Source organism: Solanum stenotomum, chromosome 3, assembly GCF_019186545.1.
Source record: "Solanum stenotomum isolate F172 chromosome 3, ASM1918654v1, whole genome shotgun sequence".
In the NCBI taxonomy this organism is placed as follows: domain Eukaryota; kingdom Viridiplantae; phylum Streptophyta; class Magnoliopsida; order Solanales; family Solanaceae; genus Solanum; species Solanum stenotomum.
This window is the reverse complement of record NC_064284.1, coordinates 5,314,403-5,339,025: the sequence shown is the minus strand read 5'-3', so window position 1 is coordinate 5,339,025 and position 24,623 is coordinate 5,314,403. Positions and strand designations below refer to the sequence as shown.

At 34.3% G+C, this 24,623-nt stretch overlaps 1 protein-coding gene across 7 annotated transcripts in view; it reads left to right on the top strand.

Annotated features, from left to right (window-relative positions):
- The first annotated feature begins 259 nt into the window (after positions 1 to 259).
- The window catches only part of LOC125860184 (protein TOPLESS-like), a 40,197-nt gene continuing 15,833 nt past the window's right edge, over positions 260 to 24,623 (top strand). Inside the window, exons 1-26 of one of the 7 annotated variants that reach the window (XM_049540085.1) lie at positions 260 to 418; positions 1,003 to 1,140; positions 1,278 to 1,457; positions 1,539 to 1,652; positions 1,732 to 1,890; positions 2,163 to 2,340; positions 2,422 to 2,545; positions 2,837 to 2,946; positions 3,041 to 3,206; positions 3,318 to 3,427; positions 3,536 to 3,605; positions 3,698 to 3,771; positions 3,856 to 3,951; positions 4,047 to 4,142; positions 4,226 to 4,353; positions 4,500 to 4,734; positions 4,827 to 4,985; positions 5,076 to 5,162; positions 7,499 to 7,645; positions 8,353 to 8,463; positions 8,541 to 8,720; positions 8,799 to 8,927; positions 21,028 to 21,123; positions 21,711 to 21,893; positions 21,974 to 22,140; positions 23,181 to 23,409. In XM_049540085.1, coding sequence (XP_049396042.1) covers positions 1,061 to 1,140; positions 1,278 to 1,457; positions 1,539 to 1,652; positions 1,732 to 1,890; positions 2,163 to 2,340; positions 2,422 to 2,545; positions 2,837 to 2,946; positions 3,041 to 3,206; positions 3,318 to 3,427; positions 3,536 to 3,605; positions 3,698 to 3,771; positions 3,856 to 3,951; positions 4,047 to 4,142; positions 4,226 to 4,353; positions 4,500 to 4,734; positions 4,827 to 4,985; positions 5,076 to 5,162; positions 7,499 to 7,645; positions 8,353 to 8,463; positions 8,541 to 8,720; positions 8,799 to 8,927; positions 21,028 to 21,123; positions 21,711 to 21,893; positions 21,974 to 22,140; positions 23,181 to 23,394 — 3,393 coding nt within the window. In that variant the 5' untranslated portion in view covers positions 260 to 418; positions 1,003 to 1,060 and the 3' untranslated portion in view covers positions 23,395 to 23,409. Of the gene's footprint in view, positions 419 to 487; positions 670 to 715; positions 735 to 1,002; positions 1,141 to 1,277; positions 1,458 to 1,538; positions 1,653 to 1,731; positions 1,891 to 2,162; positions 2,341 to 2,421; positions 2,546 to 2,836; positions 2,947 to 3,040; positions 3,207 to 3,317; positions 3,428 to 3,535; positions 3,606 to 3,697; positions 3,772 to 3,855; positions 3,952 to 4,046; positions 4,143 to 4,225; positions 4,354 to 4,499; positions 4,735 to 4,826; positions 4,986 to 5,075; positions 5,163 to 7,498; positions 7,646 to 8,352; positions 8,464 to 8,540; positions 8,721 to 8,798; positions 8,928 to 9,039; positions 9,136 to 9,768; positions 9,952 to 10,031; positions 10,199 to 11,244; positions 11,834 to 21,027; positions 21,124 to 21,710; positions 21,894 to 21,973; positions 22,141 to 23,180; positions 23,410 to 24,623 lie in introns of those variants that run through there. The other 6 variants (XM_049540088.1, XM_049540087.1, XM_049540082.1 and 3 more) reach the window with 6 other exon arrangements.

Genomic DNA, 24,623 nt, shown 5'->3' with positions numbered 1-24,623 from the left:
TCAGTATCCAAGCCGAAGAGTCGACAGCTGTCGGCTGTTGATTCCAAGCTGTCTAAGAAAATGAAATTGTAACCGGCTATATGGGCCCCACAAAACTGACTTATTGAATTGTCGTTGTGCTTATCAATGATAAGTAGTTGTACTTATTTGAGAGAAATTACAAATTCTTCGAAATAATGTATCGCAAGAGGTATTTTTCATTTTCTCGGCGATACGATAAAAGGGAAATAGCAACACACAATATATAGACTTCTATATTTAGAGAGAGAGAGAGTGAGTGAGAAGGATATATACCTATTTTGTGCCTCGAGCTCGTCGATAATTTGTCCCATTTTGCATTATCTAATGTGGGTTTTCGTTTTTCTCCTCCCATCTTCTTCCATGGATCTATCTGTTCGGTGAACCTCTGTAAACCAGTGTACGTATATGTTTCATGGAATATTTACTTTTTTTCCTCAGTGTTTTCTTTTCGCTTTAATTTCTCCACTCTCTCTCTCTCGCTTTTGGTTTTCATTTGGACCCCTTTTCCTTCGCATCTTCGATTTCAATGGATTTAAAGCTGCTTTTCTGTCTCTGATCCTCTCGAAACAAAACCCCTATCTTTCTAAAGGAAAAAAAAATCACTTCTTTTTGTATTTGGGTCGTTCTACTTTCACGACATCTGCGTCGGTGGGTGAAAATGGAGTTTTGTTTCTTGTTAGATTGAAGATTACTTGTCATTAATCGGATTCTGGGTTGGGTTTAAATTTGTTTGGATCTCTTTTAATTTTTTTTCCCTTTTGTTAAATTTTGGGGATTAGTTTAATTTTGAACAGTACTTTGAGTTTGGGGGCTTGTGTCCGGCAACAATTAAATGCTTAGATATTTAATAATTAAATAAAGTTAGTGGGAGCTGACAACATATTTAATCATATGGATTAGTTATTTGTTTATTATTATTATTGTTATTAGCTCTGGAGTTTTTAGTTAAACTCAAATAAATTCATTTATGGAATTTTGCAGATCTGCACAAACACTGTTTTTACATACTAGTTCTGGGCTTGAAGACGAGGTAGTAGCAATGTCATCTCTCAGTAGAGAGCTTGTATTCTTGATCTTACAGTTTCTAGATGAGGAGAAATTCAAAGAAACAGTTCACAAGTATGTACCTATTTCAGTTTCAATGCTTTCATTTTTAGCAGATTATGAGCAGTTTAACTTTTTACATTCTTGAGTGGTGGTTTTGCCACTGTAACACATTGCTAAAAGGGCATTTTTTCTTTAATCTGTTGCTATAGGCTTGAGCAAGAATCTGGTTTTTTCTTTAATATGAAGTACTTTGAAGATGAAGTGCATAATGGTAATTGGGATGAAGTTGAAAAGTATCTCTCTGGTTTTACCAAAGTGGATGATAACCGATATTCCATGAAGATTTTCTTTGAAATAAGGAAGCAAAAGTATCTTGAGGCATTGGACAAGTAAGATTATGTCTTTTTGGAGGAATAGTAGCTTTCTTAGATTTACATATTGATGAATTGGTTTATTTGAGTTTGTGATAGGCGTGACCGGTCCAAGGGTGTTGAAATTCTTGTAAAAGATCTTAAAGTTTTTGCATCTTTCAATGAGGAGCTTTTCAAGGAGATAACTCAGCTGTTGACACTAGAGAATTTCAGGTATTACCGCTGTATAATTTGTCAATGAAGATAGAACCCTTTTCTAAATGTGTAATTAAGCGGTCTGATCAATTTGTAGGGAGAATGAACAGCTGTCCAAGTATGGAGATACTAAATCTGCACGAGCTATTATGTTGGTTGAGCTCAAAAAGCTTATAGAAGCAAATCCCCTGTTTCGTGACAAGTTGCAGTTTCCCAACCTCAAAAACTCAAGGTTACGAACTTTGATTAACCAAAGGTGATGCCCTTGAAACTTCAGCATTCATTTTGAAAGCTATAGTGGTCTAAGCTACAGTGCCAGAGCATATTGTACTTTGAGCTATAGATCCTTTAGGACCTTTGAAGTGCTATGCAATGTAAGCAGCTCATGGATATTGGTTCATGTAATTATCTTAGAATTCATGATGACAGTATTAGTCAGCATCAATGTAGCCTGCTTGTCATTATTCAAGTGACCTAGCAATACTAGGGTATTGTAAATTGGGAACTGACAATGAATGCGTGCTGCAGCTTAAATTGGCAGCACCAACTATGTAAAAATCCTAGGCCAAATCCAGATATCAAAACACTGTTTGTGGATCATTCTTGTGGACAACCAAATGGTGCTCGAGCTCCGTCACCTGCAAACAATCCATTGCTTGGATCAGTGCCCAAACCAGGCAGCTTCCCTCCTCTTGGTGCACACGGGGTTGGTTTTTTTGTACAGCTCACTTGCTACTTTTGCTTAACCACTAAGAGTGTTTCTTATTCTGTTACAAACTTTATTCAGCCTTTCCAACCTGGGCCAGCACCTGTGGCAGCTCCACTTGCTGGGTGGATGTCCAACCCACCCACTGTAGCTCATCCAGCAGTTTCTGGTGGACCTATGGGTCTTGGTCCTTCATCTATTCCAGGTATTACTTGAGGCTATTTACATGAGGTGAAAGGTATTTTTTTTAAAGTAAGCAACTGAAAATCATTTTAAAGACTGGTGTGGTATCGAGATATACAATTGTAAATGACAAATGGCTAGAATGTTCAGTCAACCTAGTCATGATTTTAGTGCCTTGCATTGGAACAGTCTAGTCTCAAGTTGTTGCAAGGAATTGATTCCCTTCATATTGCTGCCACATGAAACAACTATTAAATTTTCTGAGGTTATTCTAGCTCTCTTAACTGGTAATTTGCTGCATTCCCTTCTGTAGCTTCTCTTAAACATCCCAGGACTCCACCAACGAATCCCTCTATTGATTATCCATCTGGGGAATCTGATCATGCTGCCAAAAGAACTAGGTCACTGGGAATATCTGATGAGGTATTAGGCTCTCTCGATCTTTCAATCATTCTGTCGGGAGCATTCACATTCTCTATCGTTGCTTCACTTTCTTTTCTTATTTTTCATTATACAGGTTAATCTTCCTGTGAATGTGCTACCTATATCATTTCCAGGGCAAGGTCATAATCAATCTCTTACTGTACCTGATGACTTGCCCAAGACTGTTGCAAGAACATTAAACCAGGGATCATCTCCCATGAGCATGGATTTTCATCCTTCTCAGCAGACATTGCTTCTAGGTCTACATCTGCTGAATGCTCTTCTTTATTAAAACACACTGGTGTTTTCTATTTGTCACTACATATTTTTTGGCAGTTGCATTTATCGTGACTTTCTATGTTACAAACTAGTTGGCACGAATGTTGGAGATATTGCATTATGGGAAGTTGGTTCAAGGGAGAGACTGGTGTTGAGAAACTTCAAAGTCTGGGACTTGAGTGCATGTTCAATGCCATTACAGGTTGTTTTTTCTTTTTTTCTTTTTTCCGTTCCTTAGATTGAAATGGCCTCCCATTAATTCAATGAGATTCATCTAATCTGATCAAACCAATTTCTCAACTGAACTCAGACTGCCCTGGTAAAAGATCCTGGTGTCTCAGTTAACCGTGTTATATGGAGCCCCGACGGTTCGTTATTTGGTAAGTTTTCATGAAAGGCACATTTCCTATCTTACTGTAGTGCACTGTCGAAAAGAAGTTGATCTCTTAGAATTACTTTTTCTATCGAGCAGGGGTTGCATACTCTAGGCACATTGTTCAAATATATTCCTATCACGGGAATGATGACATACGTCAGCATGTGGAGGTATAATTTGGTGGCATTATCACTCTTGCCCTGGCGATAAAATTCTGAATAGTTTCATAGTACAGACTGATAATGCTTTTGCAGATTGATGCTCACGTTGGAGGCGTAAATGATCTTGCATTCTCTCACCCTAATAAGCAGCTCTCTGTTATAACATGTGGAGATGACAAAACTATAAAGGTTGGGAAGGCATAAATATCACTTTGTTGCCTATGAAAGATAATTTTTGGTAGGGGAATAATTGCTTGTTCTTTCCAATGCTTGCTAAATTCTAGGTTTGGGATGCCACATCTGGTGCAAGACAATATACATTTGAGGGTCATGAGGCACCTGTATACTCTGTGTGCCCTCACCATAAAGAAACCATTCAGGTAAGGATACTGTTATGATGTCTATTGTACTAAGATTTCGTTGTCTGCACTTTTGCACTTGTGTTGATAACTTCCTTCTTCAGTTTATTTTCTCTACAGCATTAGATGGAAAGATAAAAGCGTGGTTATATGATAATTTGGGATCTCGAGTAGATTATGAGGCTCCTGGTCGTTGGTGCACAACAATGGCATACAGTGCTGACGGAACTAGGTTGATTTAGCTTGATGCATTGTGTTACTGCTACTTAACATATTTTGCTTGAAGTCGCTTGAGAATAGTAGTTTTTTCTCCAATCTCATATTCTCTCTTCTTCTCTGCCTTTCTTTTGGATGCGGTGTTGGTTCGCAAAATTGCAGACTGTTTTCATGTGGAACCAGCAAAGATGGGGAGTCGCACATTGTTGAGTGGAATGAAAGTGAAGGGGCTGTTAAGAGAACATATCAAGGGTTTCGGAAAAGATCGCTGGGTGTTGTACAATTTGATACAACTAAAAATCGATTTTTGGCTGCTGGTGATGATTTCTCAATCAAATTCTGGGATATGGACCATGTTCCACTCCTGACAAGTATTGATGCTGATGGAGGTCTTCCAGTAAGTTTATTTTGAGGTTGACTTGAGAAATTGTGGTGTTGTACTGTATTCTAACTGCCTTTTCTCTTTATCAAATCAATAAATTATTCAAGGCAAGCCCTCGGATTCGATTCAACAAGGATGGTTCTCTATTGGCTGTTTCTGCTAATGAAAATGGGATAAAGATTTTGGCAAATAATGACGGTATTCGTTTAGTACGCACTTTTGAGAACCTAGCTTATGATGCTTCCAGGGCATCTGAAACTACAAAGGTACTTGTTACTCAGTTTATAAAAATCTCGAGGTTCCATTTTTTCTTTACACAAACATGACCAGGTGTCCTTTGCTTTAATATCATGCAGCCTACAGTAAATCCAATATCCGTAGCATCAGCAAATAATTCTGGATTTGCAGATAGGGTGGCCTCTGTTGTTGGCATCAGTGGAATGGTTTGTAAATTTAACTCCCATAATGTGATTTGGAATAAGTTCTTGTTTGTTGTCATCAGGGCACATGTTCATGGAGAAAATATATATAAGCATACAAACTCACATTATAATTTGTAGTTGTATATAGTCAATTTTTTTTCACCTTTTATCTTTTAATTAATTAATACTGGTATAACCTTTTCTCACTTGTTTAAATCTCATTTTTTGTTTACCATTGTGTGTTGTTTTATTCGTATCGTTTATATTTATAAAATTCAATGCAACAAAATCTTTTTATAATTTCATACGTATCAAGCAGTATCAAGCAGTTGTTGAATAAAAGTATAGTAGAAACTGTACTTAAATTAAACTAACATATATCTTCCTTATAATGCATGCTTAATACTGTTGTCAAGTTAATAGTATACATATGTGTTTTATGATAAACATATAGTTAGCAGTTATTGAGATTAAAAAATAATAAATGATATCCTTAAAAGTCTAAACGATATCTACCTACAAGTAAATTACATTAATTTTTTTTATACCTCTTATTCTAATCTTAGAATCAAGAAGACATGGGTGATATCACGAAACTTCAAGAATATACAAAAAAAGAAGTAAATAGCTCAAAAAAGTGAAACAGTTTAGTAGTTTCAAAAAAGAAACAAAGAGATACTGTTTTAGTTATGGTCGTGATTGTGAATGGACCATGAAACTAAATTGCTTAAGAGGACATACAAGCTACAAGTGATGAAGTAACTGCAAGAGGAAACGTTTTCACCAAATAACAAAAGCAGAAAACATAAAAGATATAAAAGTAACAACAAAAAAACTGTGTATATATGCTTCAAAGTGAACCAAATATACCTTCACCATAAGAATCTTTATTCCCGGCCTTCATTTCTTCTTCTTGTTCCTTCTTCAGTCTTATGAAACTTCTCCCGCAATTGACATTTTTAATCATTTGCCTATTAAGCTTATATATGAAGCAAGTGAACAAAATAAATAGCTAAGAGGTAAGAGCTTAACTTCTACGGGTATATACTAATTAAGAGCTCAAAAAAAAAATCTTAAGAACACCTAAAAGACAGATAAAATTTGCTACACTGAGATTGAATTACAAAACAGCTAATAAGCATACCTCCAAAGAGTCATGTTAAATAAGTGTGTCATTCTATCGCTATAGACTATGGTTAACAATAAGTCTCTTTATATGATACTCCCTCTGTCCCAATTTATGACTCACTTTCCTTTTTAGTTAGTTTAAAAAAGAATGAATTTCTATATTTAGTAACAATTTTGACTTTAAAATGCCCATTTTACCCTTAATGAAATGATTTTTAGCCACACAAATCCAATTGTATAAGCTGATTATTCCCTCCCATATTAAGTGGAATAAGTTATTAGCAATTTAAGTTGGTATATAATGACTTTCTTGAACGGATGAAATAATTTTTTTTGGTATTCATTACAATTTCAGTATTGGATATACAAAAAGACATGCAAGATTTATGCTATAATAATAACTTATATAAGCAATTATTACAATTTTTTGACAAAGTAAATCAAAAATTCAAATTGAACTTATCCGTGTGATTCTTACAATGTATATTTACACAAAAAGGTAATTGTAATAATGTTTGCTCGAAGGGTAAAACCGCCGTTCAACTTCGATGGCTATTTTGGTCTTTTTAACTTTTAACTTTGAGGGAAATCATTTCTCCTCTTTCCCTACTTTCTCTTCACTGAATCCTCCTAATTCTTTAACAACTTCTAGGGATCCAAATTGAATTTTAGGGTTCAATCAATGACATCGCTTAATCTCCTCGATGATGGAACTTCTTTTTTCCTTTTTGATTTCTAGGGTTTTCTTGTCTAATAGTAATTACTGTATTTCATATATACTACAATGTCGGAGAGCCATGAGGCTAGCCCACTCATCCTTATTCATATATTTTTGCTTTGTTATTAGTTATTACTATATGTTGCTCCATTTGTTTTGAATCTCTTTTGCTCTCTTATTTCCTTGTAATCGTGCTTCAAATTTCACTTTTTTTTTTGAGCCGATTGTCTATTAGAAACAACCTCTATTCCACATAAAGGTTTTATGTGAGGGGTAAGGTCTACATACATCTTACCCTCCCCGGACCCCACTTTGTGTGGGATTGCATTGGGTATGCTGTTGTTGTTGTAACTTTTAAGTTTGAGGCTTCCTACTTAACTTATAGAGTAAGATAGATAGATAAATAGATATTATGTTTAAAAATGGAGAACACACCAAGAAGTCGTCTTGCCTGCTTTTCATGTCAATATCATCTACTAATATATATTAAACATTCTGTTGACTTTGCTAGAATGGAGATGCAAGGAATCCGGTAGATGTAAAACCTCGAATTAATGAAGAGCCTAATGACAAATCCAAGATATGGAAGCTCACTGAAATTAGTGAATCATCGCAGTGCCGGTCCTTGAAGCTTCCTGAGAACCTCAGAGTGACTAAGGTAAAATCCCCATGTCTCTTGATTCATGAAATATCTGACTGTATTTGTTACCTCATTTTCAAGATTTGGAAACTTTTCCATTGAACATAGATGCACATTAAGCCATAGCTCATCCTCCTTCAGTTTTATGGTTGGAAACTTAAATGTTTCTCACGACGCCTTTGTGCATAGTTTGACATGATCAAGGCGTGTGACATCAGAACATGCCATCAGCAAATGAATGAATCATATGATCCAGCAGTGTTGTGCTTTTCTTTTTATATGAAGATATGAGTTTGCCTCCTGTTTGGGAGGGAAGGGCTCTTAGTTTCGCGTTGTCACTTTTCTCTATCTTTGTCACTGGTCTCTTTTCTTCCCTAATAGATTGTTCAACGTATAGTTAAAAAGAGTGGACGTACAAGTATCACTTTCTGCACCTTAAGAGTTCCTTCTCTCTTTATCCTTCAAGATTGTCTAGAGCAGAGCAAAAGGCCTCTAGAGTTTGTGTGCAATGATTTGACAACTCTAATAGTGTCCAACTTTGGGCTAGCAATAGTAACTAAACGTCTGCTTGGTATTTCAAGTTCACGTCTTAAGTGCTTTCTACTGAATTGTAGCCTTGTTCCTTCCCCTTGCCACACAATTTGAAAGCTGCTGTTTCAATATGTTTCAACTGTATTAGTTTTGATGATACAGTTTCTGATTTTGATTCAATATGGTTACTGCAGATATCAAGATTAATATATACAAACTCTGGTAATGCCGTCTTAGCATTAGCATCAAATGCTATTCACCTGCTTTGGAAGTGGCAAAGGAATGATCGCAATACAAGTGGCAAGGTAAATAGACACCAAAATCTTTGTTTTCCTCCATTTTGTACAGAAGTATTCTGAGAATTGTGTCCATCATTGTTTAGGCAACAGCCAGTGTTTCACCTCAATTGTGGCAACCTTCAAGTGGCATATTAATGACAAATGATGTGCACGAACCAAACCATGAGGAAGCTGTCTCCTGCTTTGCTTTGTCCAAGAATGACTCGTATGTGATGTCAGCATCTGGTGGAAAGATTTCCTTGTTCAACATGATGACATTCAAGGTATAACAAGATTGTCTTCTTTTTATTTCTAGCCTTTACTCAAAGAGCCTGTGCTGAATTATTATCTTATGGATGCAGACAATGACAACTTTCATGCCTCCACCTCCAGCAGCAACTTTTCTTGCATTTCATCCTCAAGATAACAACATTATTGCTATTGGCATGGATGATTCTACCATCCAGATATATAATGTCCGAGTGGATGAGGTATAATAAAGATAAACAAGAAGTTTTTGTTGTTATTGGCAGTCAGCAGAATTTAATGTTTTTGGGTCAGTTACCATATTGTTATTGACTAGATGTGAGTCTCTTGATGAAGGTTAAAAGCAAGCTTAAAGGCCACTCTAAAAGGATAACTGGCCTCGCCTTTTCTCATGTGCTCAATGTGCTAATTTCATCAGGAGCTGATTCTCAGGTAGACTTGTATACTCTTGGCTCTCATGTAGTATTTGGCTTACTTCTCAGTGTTTTGTTAAACTGTTCTCATGATTAATGTGAAAAATACATTTGTATGATATATTGCACTTTCTCTTCTTATGATTTTGCATATAGTGCATCATACACTTCATCACATTCAATGTTTAAGCCAATCAACTAGGCTTGAGAATTAGAGGTAATTTCACTGCATGTCATATTTGATGGTGATAAAATATCTAAAGGTATATGAAGAATAAGATCATTTCATGCTCTAAATAAAAGCGGAATGAATTCTGATTGTTTTTAATATTTTCAAATATCATACGTGATGTTATTTTAGAAGTGTTTCAAGCATTTTAAAATACACCAAAATCTAAAATATATTGCCTACAGATGAGTCGAGTGCAGGTTCTCTCCTTTTGCATAATCTCTTCTCTGCAGTCATGATTAGGTTTTTTTGGCATTTTTAATGTCTTTTATTGGTGATAAATGCTTTACCTTTATACGTCTGAAATGATCATTAATCTATATAAAGTTACACTCTGCATATCTGACACTCTTTGAAGTGGTAATTTATAATTCTGTGTTCATATCTGTTTGTATTCATCAAGCATTATTTGCTTTTGTACAGCTGTGTGTGTGGAGCACTGATGGATGGGAAAAGCAGAGGGCTAGGACCTTGCAGCTACCGGGTAGATCGACATCTCAATCAGATACCAGAGTGCAGTTTCATCAGGATCAAACTCATTTCCTGGCTGTGCATGAGGCACAAATTGCTATATTTGAAACAACAAAGTTGGAATGTTTAAAGCAGGTAAGTCCTCTGCTCGACTGCAGTTGGTTATTAACTGCCTTCAGATCTCAACAACTAATACATTATATCTTCTTCTACAGTGGGTTCCACGTGAAAGTGCTGCCCCAATTTCTCATGCCACATTCTCGTGTGATAGCCAGCTGATATATGCCAGTTTCTTGGATGCAACTGTGTGCGTATTCACTGCAGGGCACCTCCATATGCGATGCCGTATTATTCCTTCAGCTTATCTATCACCCAGTATTAGGTATTTTTTGCTGCCTTCTAAGTTATTTACTGCTTTAATTTGAAGATATTCTGCAGTCCACTATTTAAGACAAAAAAACATCGTTTTTCTTATAGTTATAATTCCATGCGCTAGAATAGTGAAATCGGTATCACAACAATATCGAGGCCGAAGTGCGACTCATCACCAAAAGGGGGAAAAACCCCCCATAAGTTGGCCATTCGTACAAAGATATCATCGACCAATGCATGGGCTATGTAGGATGTAATGTACATTTTATGCATACTAGAGGACTACAATATGCACTGCCCTAGATCATCTTTCTTTTTAAAAAGAATTGAGATGAATATTTCAAAATAATTTATTTTGCAATCACGTATTTGTAAAATCATGTTATTACAATAAAATGGGGTATCTGATTGCCAGGATTAGCATTTCTAGTATCACTGGAATATCCCTCTGAATACTATGTTTCAGATGTTTAATTTTTGCAACTTCTCTGCATTCCCATGTCCATACATTAAGGGGTCGTTTGGTAGAGTATTAGAAAAAATAATGCATGTATTTGCCTTGTGTATTACTAGTACCTTGTTTGGTACTCTTTTTCAACTTATGGATAACTAATGCTTGCATTAGTTATACACTCTATTGTGTATTACAATGTGCATTGCTAATACCATAGATTTCTAGGCATTAGCAATGCAATGGTTTTAATGCATGCATTAACATGACAAAAGACTCAATTACCCCTCAAAAACCTTTTTTTCATCTTTTCCACCATAAAAGTGAAGGATATCTTTGTAAATAAATTTTTTAATGCAATACATATTATTTTTAATGCATCAAACCAAACAATGCATTAAAATAATCTATGTATAATTAATGCAAGTATAACTAATACACTATATTTAGTATTAATCTTGTACACTCTACCAAACGACCCCTAAGTAATTTATGTGTCTAATATTCTCAGGAAGTCATGTGAGGATACATAGTCAATTAACCAAACAGATTTCATTTCTGATATTTGAAGTAATTTTTCATAAAACCTTGTCATTTTTCTACAGCAATTCAAATATCCACCCAGTTGTAATTGCAGCACATCCACAAGATCCAAATCAGTTTGCATTAGGTCTGTCAGATGGCAGTGTTCATGTTTTTGAACCACTTGAATCTGAGGGCAAATGGGGAGTCCCTCCACCACTTGAAAATGGATCAGCAAATGGTATGCCCACCGCTCCATCTATTGGAGCTTCAGGCTCTGATCAAGCACCAAGATGACAAAGAAGCCTCTAAGCAAACAGTCTTGTGTCTTGTTTTGTTGAATCTTACCCAAATTTCAGTTCAGACTGACGAGCAAATGTTCGTTCTAGGAGACTAACCAGAATCCTCCAAGTCAAAAGATGAAGTGTATGTAACACCCCAAAGATTTGTTTTTCTATGCAATCGAAAGGGAAGGTGAAATCTTCAGTGGAGCTAGGAGTCTCAGTGTACTAGTCACAGCTTAAGATTTGACTTGTTTTTTACACCAATGTTGTGGCTTTCGTTTGTGGTAATCTATTAGCTACAGGGCATAATTTAGCTCAGTACTCTCCAACATGTAAATTTCCAACTCGTGAGGTAAGATGTAATGTAAAATGAACACTTTACTCCTTATGTTCCTTAGTGTAGTGAGGAATTCCTCCTATCAGCTTTTTATTTCGTATGATTCTTGAATTGGATTTTGGCAAGTCTCACCTCTTTATTATGAACAACAATCTGTGTTGTTTCTTTAATATCCAGTGACTGTCATAACTGCTTCAATAATTTTCCTCTGAAAATGGTGCTAATTCAATAGACTGCTTGATTCTCCGATTTGGCTCATAGAAGAATTTCATGAGAAAAGACGACACTCATGTCAAATCTGAGCTTTGAGCGGATAACCATATTAATTACCAATTCTGCCACCCTGATAAGTAACAATAAAAAGAAATGTGATATTTAGACAAACAATACAATGAATAACTAACAAGAAAAAGAAATGTGATATTTGGACTAACAATACAATGAATAACTGTAGTATAGTTTAGTTGATTATGGATGAGAATTCGATTTCTCACATTACTCCTTCGTTTTACCTTTCCCAAATGTTTTTTTTAACCTTCGCCTTTCCCCCACCAAAAGCAGTATCATGAGTAAATTGAGGAGGAGGTGACAATAAAGTGTTGAAATTAAAATTGGTGACAAAAAAGATTGACCAATTAATTTTTTTTTAATCAGTGATTAAGATAATTGGGGTCTAAAATGTAATATTTAAAATTTCTAAACTTTTAAAAATATTCAAAATAAACCCAATTTCTAATTTCAAAATGTTTGAAAAGTTTTCCATCTCTTCTTAAATTTCAAAATTTAAAATCTCTTCAAGATTTCTTTCTCCTTTTTCTTCCTTCTTTCTTTCTCTTTCCAGATTTCTTGTCCCTCTTCTTCTTCTTCTTCATTTCTTTTTCTCTTCTTCCATTTATTTGTTCTTCTTTGTTGTTGCTATCATTATTATTGTCGTTCATTATTTTTTATCACGTTTTTTCTTTTTTCTCTTGTTGGTCTTATTTCACAAACTAATTTGCTTTAATTTTAAAAAATTTGAAGTTGAAGTCATTGTTTTTTTTTGTAGAAAATCACGCAACAACTGAAGTTGTCGCAATAACTGTTGAAGTTATTGTAGCTACTGTTAAAGTTTTTTCAGCAACTACTAAAGTTCGCTCAGCAACTGCTGAAGTTGCTGCAACAACTACAATAATTGTTGTAGCAAGTGAGGTAAAAGAGAGGGTGGTAGAGTGGCTAATGAGATGTTGGTGATAAAAACGAAGGTGGAGATGATGATTATTGTGGAGGCAGAGGTAGAGAAGAAAGAGGTGGCAACAATGGTGATAGCATGGGCTAATGAATTAAGGGTGACAAAAGAGTTTCAAAATAAAGAAAAAGTGACACAAGTTTTAATTATTGAGTATATGTGACAATTTTAAGGTTAGTGCTAATGACACTAATTTTAAAACCCTCAAGTTTTCTTATTTACATAAAAGCCCTATTTTCTCCATTCCACACCCTCTCTTCTCTCCACCCTTCTGCCGTTGCCATCCTCTCCCCTTCTGCCATCGTAATCGTCGTCGTCGTCACCACTTCCTCCTCTACCACAACCATCAGTTCTTCCTCCATTGCCACCACTCTCTTATTCTTCCTCTTTTACCACAATTGTTGCCACCTCCTTCTTCTCTACCTTTGCCTCCACAACAATCATCACCTCCACCTCCGTTTTTATCACCAACATCTCATTAGCCACTCTACCACCCTCTCTTTTACCTCACTTGCCACAACAATTATTGTAGTTGTTGCAGCAACTTCAGCAGTTGCTGAAAAAACTTCAACAGTTGCTGAGCAAACTTTAGCAGTTGTTGAAAAAACTTTAACAGTAGCTACAATAACTTCAACAGTTATTGCGACAACTTCAGTTGTTGCTTGATTTTCTACAAAAAACAATGACTTCAACTTCAAATTTTTTAAAATTAAAGCAAATTAGTTTGTGAAAAAAGAAAAAACGTGATAAAAAATAATGAACGACAACAATAATGATAACAACAACAAAGAAGAACAAATAAATGGAAGAAGAGAAAAAGAAATGAAGAAGAAGAAGAAGAAGAAGAAGAAGAGGGACAATAAATCTGGAAAGAGAAAGAAAGAAGGAAGAAAAAGGAGAAAGAAATCTTGAAGAGATTTTAAATTTTAAAATTTAAGAAGAGATGGAAAACTTTTCAAACATTTTGAAATTAGAAATTGGGTTTATTTTGAATATTTTTAAAAGTTTAGAAATTTTAAATATTACATTTTAGACCCCAATTATCTTAATCACTGATTAAAAAAAAATTTGACTTGGTAGGCGTTTGGCCATGTGATACCATATCACGATATGGTGTCATGAGATGGAATCAGCGTTTGGACATGCGATTTTACGCTGATTCCATCTCATGATTTCATATCATGAGAGGTGATACCATATTCTCCAAAAACCATGATATGGAATCGTGATTTCATATCATGATTTGAGATATTTTAATACAATAATTGATCAATGAGTTTATATTTTGTTAAAACAACCTCACATTTATATCTACTAACCATTTGTTTCATATGTAAATAAAATTTATAATCACATCATTACTTTTTAAAATTTATTATTGTCACCAATATAAAATTTTTTATTACTTTAAATTTGGTGAATATAAATGATAAAGTAGAAATTCATTTGTTGAATATAAATGAGAACAAAAGGAGTAATACTTTTTTGATTTTTCATAATTAAAAAAAACGTCTTAATCTTATGACTAAGCATAATATTGATAAAAGACAATTTTCATTGGCGGTGCCGCACTTTCTTAATCTTAGTATTTGCAAAATGTTCGTTCACATGACTGAAAGATATCTAGTCCAATTGATTGAGGACTTGGGAAAATTTGATCAATTAGTTATTAATATTTAGTCAAGTGGACTAGTTATAATTTTTTTGATTAAATTTTATTAGAAGTGTTTTTGACTCAAACTTGTGGTAACTTTTTAAAATTTCGTTATTCAATAATATTTAACTATTGATTTTTCTTGTAAATAGTTAGAAGTTAGTGATGTTTGTTAATTTTTATCTTAGTGCATTTAACTTTTAAGTTAATATTTACTCACTAATGTATGTTTTTTTTTCTACTTTATAGGTTATTTGTAAGAGTAGTTGAGAGATATGAGCATATCAAGTACTCCCTCCGTCCCTTTTTAGTTGTCCACTTTAGAAATGACACACAGATTAAGGCAACAATGATTAGCATAGTGAAGTTACAATTTTACCCTTATGACAACTTTTCACTTCAAAATTACAACCACTTATTTGAATTCAAGTGAAATAAATTGGAGGGAAACAACATACACTTTTACAATCTTCAAGAAGTGTAAATAAGGGTATAATAGGAAAAAAATTATTGTCCTTTCTTGATTTGTCAAAATGGACAACTAAATAGGGACAACTAAAAAAGGAAATATGGACAAGTAAATAGGGATGGAGGGAGTACAATTTATGTTTAATTTTTTAAATTAAATTAAAGTTAGATGAAACAATTATTTAAGTGAACGAACAAATAACTTTGTAATAATTTATTATGCGATTTTATAATTTTTGTTTATTTGATAAGATTGAATAAACAATTGGACTATTTTAATAGTTTTACAACTTATGAGATTTTTATGTTTATGAGAAAATATACAACACAAAAATTTCATATAGCATGTCCAAACAAACCTTCAATTTTATCTCATGATACCATATCGCATGGCCAAACGAGCCCTTGGTCAATCTTTTTTGTCACCAATTTTAATTTCCAAACATTTTTTTATCACCTTCTCCTCAATTTACTCCAGTAGCATGATGGCGCAACACCAAATTCAGAATTCAGAGGTAGTTGCTGTTTCTTACAAATTCATGACATTCTTCATCTACATTTTCCCTCATATTCAAGTGCGCAATACCAGAGAAGCTTCATCTATCATCTATGGCATGGCAAACCAAGATACACGCAAGAGTGACATCTACACAAATTTCAACAGCCAAATTATTTACGTACAATTCAAAAAATAACATATTTAGGGTTTTGAAAACATCCGGGTGTTGTGCAATTTGATACAACTAAAAATCGATTTTTGGCAGCTGGTGACGATTTCTCAATTAAATTATGGGATATGGACCATGTTCAACTCCTGCAAGTATTGATGCTGATGGAGGCCTTCCAGTAAGTTTATGTTGAGGTTCACTGAGAAAATTGTGGTATTGTATACTATATTCTAACTGCTTTTTTCTTTTATATCAATAAATTATTCAAGGCAAACCCTCTAATTCGATTCACCAAGGATGGTTCTCTATTGGCTGTTTCTGCCAATGAAAATGGGATAAAGATTTTGGCAGATAATGACGGTATTTGCTTCCGGGGCATCTGAAACTGCAAAGATACTTGTTACTCAGTTAATATAAATCTTGAGGTTCCATTTTTTCTTTACACAAACATGACCAGGTGTCCTTTGCTTTAATATTAAATACAATATCTGTAGCATCAGCAAACAATTCTGCAGATAGGGTGGACTGGCCTCTGTGTTGGCATCAGTGGAATGGTTTGTAAATTTAACCCCCTTAATGTGATTTGGAAATAAGTTCTTGTTTGTTGTTATCAGGTCACAGGTCCATGGAAAAAATATATAAAAACATACTCACTTTTTCCATAAACTAGTTTTTGGACACGTGCATTGCAAGTGTTTCTCATGGTAATTACTAAGTAATTAACAAATCACGTTATAATTTGTAGTTGTATATAGTCAAACTTTTTCACCTTTTGTCTCAAGAACCAGATTAATATGTGCATTTAATAGTTGTTCTATGTTCACTGTTTCAAAACCAATGCCTTTGATTTGATTTATATGAAATAGCAAGGTTGCATATTAGAAACAACCATCGTTGAAATAGCAAGGTTGCACTACTGGAAAGGGTTTCATTACTTTTATAAAAGTATATATAATTAAGAGAAAAAAAATAATAGCGAGTGCTTCTTAATTTACTAACACTTATATAAAGAACAATATACAATTTGATGAATGTCCATATGTTCTTTGTTCTTACCTGATGTCGGGTGTGCGTTTGAAGATCCGACTAATTCAGATTTGCTCATGAAAGTTTCACTTTAATAGTAATCATTGACAGTACTCTATTCCCAAAGTTCAAATCCAGAATTTTGTTAAGGGTGGAGGGGTACCTGCCGGCCCACCACAACATTTGATGGTAATACTAACAGGAATTAACACAGAAGAAAATGAAAACCACAGCTTTAATGGCATTCCTTTGTTGTTTATTCTGGAAATTCTTATATTACAAGCTACTTCTCTTTCCTCCATTGTCTAAATACCGATTGTGAGATGAGACAAATTTAGATGAAAGTAAACTTTTCAAAGGTAATGCTTATATATAAAAATCTTTCTATTTTAAAGAGAAGAAATTATTTTTCATGTTATTCTGCACATTTCTTAGATTAATCTCACCAAATATTTATTCCTTGTAGGCTGTAGTGATATTAGGGCTGTTGGAAAGCAAGGTATGGGTGGAGTATTTATCTTCCACTTTTTCCTGTCTATATTTTTCCAAACGATAAAAATGAAAGAGATGGAAGCTTATGTTTTTGCTTTTGCTGAAGAAGCTAGGGAGAGGGGACAATAATGGTAAATTTGTAGGGATAAGTCATGTGCATGGCATATTTTCTGTTTGAAGCTGTTAGTTTTTGACAGAAAACTAAGAGAGGGATGTAACTTGTAACTTCTAGGATAGTTCAAGGATGTTATTTGTTCATTGTTATAATATGAGGATGTAGTTTAAGTTTGGATTATAATTGAGAGATGTTTTTGGCCATTTACTCTAAGTTGGTATGTAATGACTTCCTTGAACGGATGAAACCATTCCTCTTTTGTATTCATTACAATTTCAGTTTTGGAGGTAAAAAAAGGCATGTAAGATTAATGGTATAATAATAACTTATAAGCACTTATTACATTTTTTTGACGAAGTAAATCAAAAGTTTAAATTGTACTTCTCTGTGTGATTCTTACAATGTATATTTACAAAACAAGGTAATTGCAATAATGCTTGCACGAAGGGCAAAACTGTCGTTCAACTTTTGATAGCTGTTTTGGTCTTTTTCCTTTTACCTTTTAAGGGAATCATTCCTCCTGTCATTGACGCCTCGCCGTTCTTCAACAACTTTAGGGTTCCAAATTGAACTTCAAATCTGTTGAATTAACTCCAAACAATGGCGTCGCATGTAAGTTCTTCTTTCCTTTTCAATTTTAGGGTTTTCTTGTCTAATAGTAATCACTGTATTTCATTTGCTTATCTGTAATCATAGATTTTCTTTGTTATTCAGTGTTTGTAACTATATGTTGTTCAATTTGCCTCTGTATCTCTTTTGCTCTCTTATTTCCTTATATCGTGCTTTGAATTCAATTTTGCTTTTGAGCCGATGGTCTATCGAAAACCTCTCTACCCTCCCATACCCCATTTTGTGGGATTGCACTGCGTATGTTGTTGTTGTTGTAACTTTTAGGTTTGAGGCTTCCTACTTATAGAATAAGATAGATATATAAGATGGATAGATTGATACTCATTAGGTCTTAAAATGGAGGACACACAAGAAGTCTTGTCTTGTCTGCTTTCATGTCAATATCATTTACTAACATGTATTTTACATTCTACTGGCTTTGTTAGAATGAAGATGCAGGAAATGTAACACCCCAGCTTAATGTAGAGCCTAATGACGAATCTAAGATGTGGAGGCTCACTGAAATTAGAGAATCATCACAGTACCGGTCCTTGAAGCTTCCTGAAAATCTTGGAGTGACTAAGGTATTACTCCCATGTCTCTTGATTCATGAAATATCTTATTGTGTTTATTATATCATTTTCAAAACTCGGAAACTTTTCTATTGAACATACAGATAGCGGATAATTCATTTATAAAATGAGATGGAAGACTTTTCCAGTGAACATGTTAAGGTTGGAAATTTTAGTGTTTCTCACGATGCCTTTGTGCACGATCTGATATGATCAAGGCTCGTGACATCAAAACATGCCATCAACAAATAAAATTGTTAGTGTTAAGTTGAGTGGAAATGAACCATATGATCAGTGGCGGAGCTAGAAATTTCATTCATCAAGGGTGTTCAATTTTTTTTTAATAAGTGAGTTGAATGTTATTTATTTAACCTAGTGATTCTACCATGAACGATCTAAACATTTGTCAGTATCAAATATAAACAATCAAGTTTTTCTTCTTCTATTTGATGCATTGACTTTATATGATAAAAATATATGATTATTGTTTTTAAAGTGAAATATTGATAGAACAAATGCGTCTAGCTTTACGAAATATAAATCACACCAGTAGAAATATTTTTCTTAAAAAAAGAAGAAGATAAAATGCATGTATTGATTTTAGCTTTGGGTTTAAAGTTAACATATATAAACACAACTTTTTTAATGTAAAATGTTGGCTTTTTTGTTTTCACCATTCGAAAGTACATTATATCCTAGATAAAAATTAGAAATACATGATTTTTAATATTCAAAATTAAAATAATTTATTCATTATGTTACTCTATATTTAAAATTTTAATATTAATAATTAAGAAACTTGAGGAACATGATAATGGTGTGTGAAGTTGTGTTCTATATCAAAATAAAATTAAAACGGTTGTGTGCTCCGTGGGATTCGAACCTGTGCACAAAGGGTGGAAATGAACAAGCTTTACCACTGTGCCACGTAAGAGTTTATGTTAAGGTTGTTCAACATTAATTATTTATCCCTTAAATACAAAATTTGACCTCTCTATATGATCCAACAGTGTTGTGCTTCTCTTTTCATATGAATGTGAGTTCTCCTGTTTGGGAGGGAAGGATTCTTAGTTTCACGTTCATCTCTTTTCTCTATCTTGGTCACCGGATGTGATTCTATTGATGTGAAATTAAAATTCCAAAGAAGATGAACTTTCAGAATGTCATGGGAAGCTTAATGCCTCCTAAATGAGGTCTAGCACCTATACATTTTGTGTTTTAGTCTCTTTTCTTTTCCGTAATAGATTTTTCAACTTACAGTAAAGAGGAGTGGATGTTCAAGTATCACTTTCTGCACCTTCAGAGATCTGTCTGTCGATTTCCTTCGAGATTGTCTAATCAGAACAGAAGGCCTCTAAAGTTTGTGTGCAATGATTTGACAACTTTAATAGTGTCCAACTTTTGACTAGCAGTAGTAACTAAACGCCTGCATGGTATTTCAAGTTCACGTCTTGAGTGCTTTCTACTGAATTGTAGCCATGTTCCTTCCCCTTACCCCACAATCTGGAAGCTGTTGTGTTCCGACTTTCTCTGACTGCACAACATGGATGTGAGGGCATTGTAATCAGAATATCAGATATTGAACAGAAAATTTGACAGTGAATTCTTACTAGGAAACAATACTTAGCTGGAGAGTTTGTTTAGTTGTCAATATTTGTTCCCTGGTTTTAACTGTATTAGTTTTGATGATACAGTTTCTGGTTATGATTCAATTTGTTTACTCCAGATATCAAGCTTAATATATACGAGCTCTGGTAATGTTATCTTAGCATTAGCATCAAATGCTATTCACCTGCTTTGGAAGTGGCAAAAAAATGAGCGCAATTCAAAGGGCAAGGTAAATTGGACACAAAAATCATGGCTTTCCTCCATTTTGTACAGAAGTGATTCTGAGAATTGTGTCAATCTTTGTTTAGGCCACAGCCAGTGTTTCACCACAACTGTGGCAACCTTCAAGTGGCATCTTAATGACAAATGATGTGCACGAACCAAACCATGAGGAAGCTGTCTCTTGCTTTGCTTTGTCCAAGAATGATGCCTATGTGATATCAACATCTGGTGGAAGGATGTCCTTGTTCAACATGATGGCATTCAAGGTATAACAAGATTTTCTTTTTATTTCTACCCTTGACTCAAAGATCCTGTGCAGAATTATTATCTTATGGATGCAGAGAGTGATATCTTTCATGCCTCCACCTCCAGCAGCAACTTATATTGTTTTCCATCCTCAAGATAACAACATTATCGCTATTGGCATGGATGATTCTACCATCCAGATATATAATGTCCGACTGGATGTGGTATGATTAAGATAAACAAGAAGTTTTTGTTGTTATTGTCAGTCATCAGAAAATGTAATGTTCTTGGCCCAGTTACCATACATTGTTATTGACTAGATGTGAGTCTCTTGATGAAGGTTAAAAGCATGCTTAAAGGCCACTCTAAAAGGATAACTGGCCTTGCCTTCTCTCATGTGCTCAATGTGCTAGTTTCCTCAGGAGCTGATTCTCAGGTTAATGAATTTTATGCTTGGCTATCATGTCGTATTTGACTTACTTCTCAGTGTTTTGTTAAACTATTCTCACAATTAATGTGGAAAATACATGTGTATAATAGATTGCATTTTCTCTCCCAACGATTTTGCATATTGTGCATCATACACTCTCCATCCCATTCAATGTTAAGCCAATCAAATAGGCATGGGAATTAGAAGTAATTTCACTGCATGTCATATTTGATGATGATAAAGGTGAAAATTTTGAATAATCAAACATGAAGTTGTTGTTTTGAAAGTGTTTCAAGCGTTTTGGAAGAAAACAAAATCTAAACTATATTGCCTACAGATGAGCCAAGTATATTGCAGGTTATCTCCTTTTGCATAATCTCCTCTCTGCAGTCATGAATCATGATTAGTTTTTGGATTTTTAATGTCTTTTACTGGTAACTAATGCTAAGCCTACATCCACATCTCAAATGATCATTAATCTATAAAAAATTACACTCTGCATTTCTGACACTCTTTAAAGGGATAATTATTTATATTTCTCTTTGCTCTTTCTTATCCTTTTGTATTCATCAACATCATCTGCTTTTGTACAGCTGTGTGTATGGAGCACTGTTGGGTGGGAAATGCAGAGAGCTAAATCCTTGCAGCTACGGGGGCAATCAATATCTCAATCAGATACCAGAGTGCAGTTTCATCAGGATCAAACTCATTTCCTTGTTGTGCATGAGGCACAGATTACAGTATATGAAACAGCAAAGTTGGAATGTTTTAAGCAGGTTAGTCCTCTCCCGGACTACAGTTGGTTATTAAATGCAGTCAGATCTCAACAACTAATACTTTATATCTTCTTCTACAGTGGGTTCCGCATGAAAGTGATGCCCCAATTTCTCATGCCACATACTCATGTGATAGCCAGCTTATATATGCTAGTTTCTTGGATGCAACTGTGTGCGTATTCACTGCCGGGAACCTCCATATGCAATGCTGCATTATTCCTTCTGCTTATCTGTCACCCGGTATCAGGTATCTTTTGCAGCCAGCTAACTTATTTAGGAGTCGTTTGGTAGGGTGTGTAAGAATAATGTTGTCATTAGTAATGCAAGCATTAGTTATGCTGAGATTTTTTAATATGCAATGTTTGGTTTGGTTCTTTAAAAATAACACGTATTGCATTATTTTTTTAAAAAAAATTGTTTACAAAATTACCCTCCATCAATATGGTGGAAAGGACATGGAAAATGTTGAGGGACAATTGTGTCTTTAACCATTCGAATGCATGCATTAGAACCCCTTGCATTGCTAATACCATGAATTTCTATGTATTAGTAATACTTAGCAGAATACCAAGTAGAGTGTAGTATTAGTTATACATATATTGGAAGTGTATCAAAAAAGGTACTAGTAATACATAAAACTAAGACATGCATTATTTTTTCTAATGCACTCTACGAAACAACCTCTTACTGCTTTAATTTTTAAGATATTTTGCTATCCACTATTGAAGAGAAGAAAACATCATTTTTCTTGTAGTTAGACTTTCATGAGCTAGAATAGTGAAATTGGTATCAGAACAATATCCAGTCCTGAAGTCTGAACTGCTACTTATCACGGAAAGGTGAAAACCCCCCACAAACTTGGCCATTGGTACAAAGATATGAACCAATGCATGGCTACATTTGAACATAACGTACATTTAATGCATACAAGAGGACTACAAAATTAACTATCCTAGACCATCTTGCTTTAAAAAATTGACATGAATATTTCAAAAGAATTTCTTTGCAATCATGTATTTGTAAAATCATGTTATTACAATGAAGTGGGGCGGGAATCTGATTGCCAGTATGAACATTTCTAGCATCACTGGAGTATCCCTCGGAATATTATGTTTCAGGTGTTTGATTTTTGCAACTTCTCTGCATATCCTCGTGTGCATACAATAAGTAAATTTATGTGTCTGATATCCTCAAGAGGTAATGTCAGGATACGTAGTCAATTCACCAAACTGATTTCATCTCTGATATTTGAAGTAATTTTTCAATAACCTTGTCATATTTTTGCAGCAATTCAAATATCCACCCAGTTGTAGTTGCAGCACATCCAGAAGATCCAAACCAATTTGCATTAGGTATGTCAGATGGTGGTGTTCATGTTTTCGAACCACTTGAATCTGAAGGCAAATGGGGCGTCCCTCCACCACTTGAAAATGGCTTTGCAGAAGGTGTACCAGCTGCTCCATCTATTGCAGCTTCAGGCTTCGATCAAGCACCAACATAACAAAGAAACCTCTAAGCAAACAGTCTCGTGTCTTGGTTTTTTTGGATCTTACCCAAATTCCAGTCAAACATGAGAGGTGTATGTAACCCCACAAAAAATTGTGTTCTTTGACTTGGTTTTTACACCAATGTTATGCTTTTGTGTGTGGCAATCCATTTGCTACAGAACATAATTTAGCTCAGTACCCTCCAACAATTTTTCCTTTCAGCTTTCTAAGGGCGAGTCCCTTTGACTTGTGACGTCTCCTCAACCTCAACTTATTATGAACAACAATGTGTGTTGTTTCTTTTATATCTGGTGACTGTCATAATTGTTTTAATCATTTTGCCCTTACAACGGTGCTAATTCAATTATCAGCACAAAAAAAGAGCTTGATTCTCTGATTTGGCTCATTGAGAATGAGCCAGAATTTTGTGAGAAAAAGACAATTCACTCTCATGCCAAATGTGATATGAACTGATGATACAAAGAAATTCTCATCAATCATTAAACAAAAATACCTTCAAAAGACTTGCCACATATTTCTCTTTCTATATGTATTCAAATATTTTATTTTAATATCACTCTTTATTTTCATGTAAAATCAATATTAATAGTATTATTACATATAGAATTTTATTTGTAATACATGCTTGATATACAATTCTTATATCTAAAATATCACGGTATAAATATAATTAGTGGCAAAGTTGGATTATTGTTACACTAGTAAAACTATCCGCGCTTCGAGCGGGAATTTAACTTCACGGAATTTATAAAATAATATTTAAAACTTATCCGTCATTAAAACTAAAACACTATATTATCTTATGTACAAGATTACGTAGTAACAAACAATAATAATGTAAAGGAAAATTAAAATTATTACATCTTATCATTTATTCTTTAATAACATAATCATAAATTAATGACCGTAAAAATACATACCATGATCTGTAACATAAGCAATGGTGTCAGTGAGCCACTCAACAAGAGCAAAGTACACAAATATTTAATTGTGAAGAAGAAGAACAACAAGAGGCTCAGAATTTTCGTTGTTTTAAAATGAGAGGAAATCCCTCTATTTATAGACAACAAAGGGTAGTGTGAACAAATGTTTATTGTGCCTTATCGGAAAGGTTACAACTATTTGGAAAGGTCACGACCTTTCATAAAAGTCACAACTTTTCATAAGAATCGCAACTCTTCATTAAAGTCGCAACTCTTCATAAAAGTTACGTCTTTTCATA